General features: G+C 47.9%; 1 protein-coding gene across 1 annotated transcript; it reads right to left on the bottom strand.

Annotated features, from left to right (window-relative positions):
- Positions 1-1,767, bottom strand: KRP23_1596 (RxLR effector protein; the record flags this gene model as incomplete). The annotated part of the gene is made up of 1 exon (XM_067896023.1): positions 1-1,767. One exon carries the CDS (start codon positions 1,765-1,767, stop codon positions 1-3), a length of 1,767 nt encoding a protein of 588 aa, XP_067748929.1.
- Positions 1,768-2,459: the final 692 nt, after the last annotated feature.

Genomic DNA, 2,459 nt, shown 5'->3' on the forward strand with positions numbered 1-2,459 from the left:
TTAAGCAGTGACCTTACCGAAATTGAGCTTGTAATAGTCGTTGTACGCGACGGAAATCCTTAGGTCGGTTCGAGCGAAAGTGAACGTCGCGGCGATAGAATTAGGTGTAGCTCCTTGCTTCAGCCACTTCTTGAACTGCAACGCCTCCAACTTACCAGCAACTGACCCCGCGGCGCCTTCAGCATTTGTTAGCGAAATCTTGTTTATCTTCTCAGCCAGCATTCTTGCGAGCGTCATACTAGTGAGCTGTTTCTCCAATTCCGAGATGACGACAAACTCATCTGGGTTCTTGCTGAGCTTGTTCAGCTTAGTCACGTACGAGACCCATGTGCTCAACCCCGCGGCATCAACAATGTTTACGCCACTTTTGCGCAGTTTGAGCAGCATGAAAACGTCCTCAGCAGTTTTTCCTTGACTCCGCCAAATCTCTTCCTGTAGCTTCACGGCGATGGATTGTGTGCTTGCGCTAGTCTTGGCCTTGGCAATCATTGACGTCAGCCCAGCTTCACCGTACTGCTCCTGCAGTTTCATAAACATCAACTCGTCTGGGTTTCCCTTGTTCAGGCTGGCCAGATAAGAGCTCCATGTATTCAGCACCGGGCTCGCAAGAATGTCGTCACCTTCCTTGTCCAACTTCAGTAGCTTGAAAATGCCGCCCGGAGTTTTTCCACCGCTCTGCCAATTTTTAAGCTGCACCTCCTCCAACTTCCGGGCGATAAAAGGCGTTTTACCATCCTCTTTTGCCACAACGAGCATCTTCGCAAGGCCTGCCTCGTCATAATGCGCCGAAAGTTTTACCAAAAGCAGGTCATATGGGTTCTTACCCTGAAAATCAACGTAAGAGATCCAAGTCCTCAACATCGGGCTCTGAAGGAGTTTTTCACCTTCCTTGTTCAGTTTGAATAACTTGAAAATGTCATCGATAGTTTTGCCTTCACTCATCCATTTGCTCAGCAGCACCTGCTCCAATTTCTTTGCCGTGGCACCAACGTTTGCACTATTCTTCGCCCCTCCAATCATCTTCGCGAGAACGTCGTCGCTGTACAGTTTCTTGAGGGATGAAAATATAACCTCGTCCGAGTTCTGCGCATTCAGCTTGGTCATGTAAGATATCCAAGTGGCAGCCACCGGGCTTTCAAACAGCTTTTCTCCTTTGTCATTCAGCTTCAGAAGATCGAAAACATCGTCTCCAGTTTTGCCAGCGCTCTCCCAGTTCTGCAGTTGTGCATTTTCCAGCTTAGTAGCAACAGTTCTCGATTGGTAGTTCTGCTTCGCCGTAACAAGCAACGCCGCCAGAGCTTCATCGCCGTAATGATTCGCCAACGTGGAAAACATCGACGTTGGAGCTTTCTCGGGGTTCTTCTTGAAGTTCTTGGCCACCGTGGTCGCCCACTTCTCAAACTGCGCGCTTTGAAAGAGTTTGTCGCCGGTTCCCTCAACCTGGAGGCTCTTGAACAACTTGTTTGTGGTCGCTTGGTTGTTCGACGTCAACTTGTTCTTTGCAGCTTGAATCATCTTCTTCGCAAACTCGTTGGAGACTCTCTCCTCAGAGTCGTCGTCGTCTTTCGTTATCTCCACGAAAGTCCTCAAGCTACGATAGCCTTGGAAGCCACGTAGTTGATGCCCTTGGGCACGATCCAACATTTTTGGTTTGATGACGTTCGACTCCGATGCCACCGAGACAGCGCCGACGCATGTCAGTAGAGCGAAAATGGCCAGGAGCATCGCACAGCGTCTATGCGAACGAGGACCGAGCTTGGCAATCATGCTGGAAACTGGTTCGAAGCAAATTGAGGAATGAGCAGATACATTGACTAGCGTCTCGATGGTTGTGCCCACCTCCGCATTGGATTGGATTGTAAGATTGGTGTTTCTGGCTTGTTATCACAGGATCTGACAACTGTCACGTGATCCAAGGTAACATCACGTCGTACGCCTTGTTGTCGTTTTCTTCCAATGGCGAGTGCGATATTGGCAACTTACAGTTTAAATTGCTTATATTAGTGTTGCCAGTGAAATTGGTGCCGGTTCGGCCCTCCTACGCACTTGACAACAGCAAACTTGCAGTATGGACGACTGCACACCATTATCTTGTCATTCAGCACCAGTCGTCCGATCATGTTGTCCACTTAGTCATAACTTTATATATGTGCTTTATATATGTGCTATGATGTCAACGATGTATCAATCGGCTTCGTAGACATTTCTGAAACTTTAATGTAGGCACTGCCCCTCATCTAAGCGTACGTACAACTGCCTACGATGAGGCCTGTCAATCAGGTTGCTGTATTGCGCGTCGTTCCGCAGAGGTTACAATAATTGATTGTATTTTGTATTTATTGCACCGTCCTGGAAAAAAATGTCATAATACTTATGTCGTACGGGTATTAATTATTATTTCCGACCCCTGCAACAGACAGACGCAGTTCACCGCACATGGGTATTCCTAAAAGAAATAC

This window comes from Phytophthora ramorum (assembly GCF_020800215.1).
Source record: "Phytophthora ramorum isolate Pr-102 chromosome Unknown Phyram_PR-102_s0002, whole genome shotgun sequence".
Taxonomy (NCBI): Eukaryota; Oomycota; class Peronosporomycetes; order Peronosporales; family Peronosporaceae; genus Phytophthora; species Phytophthora ramorum.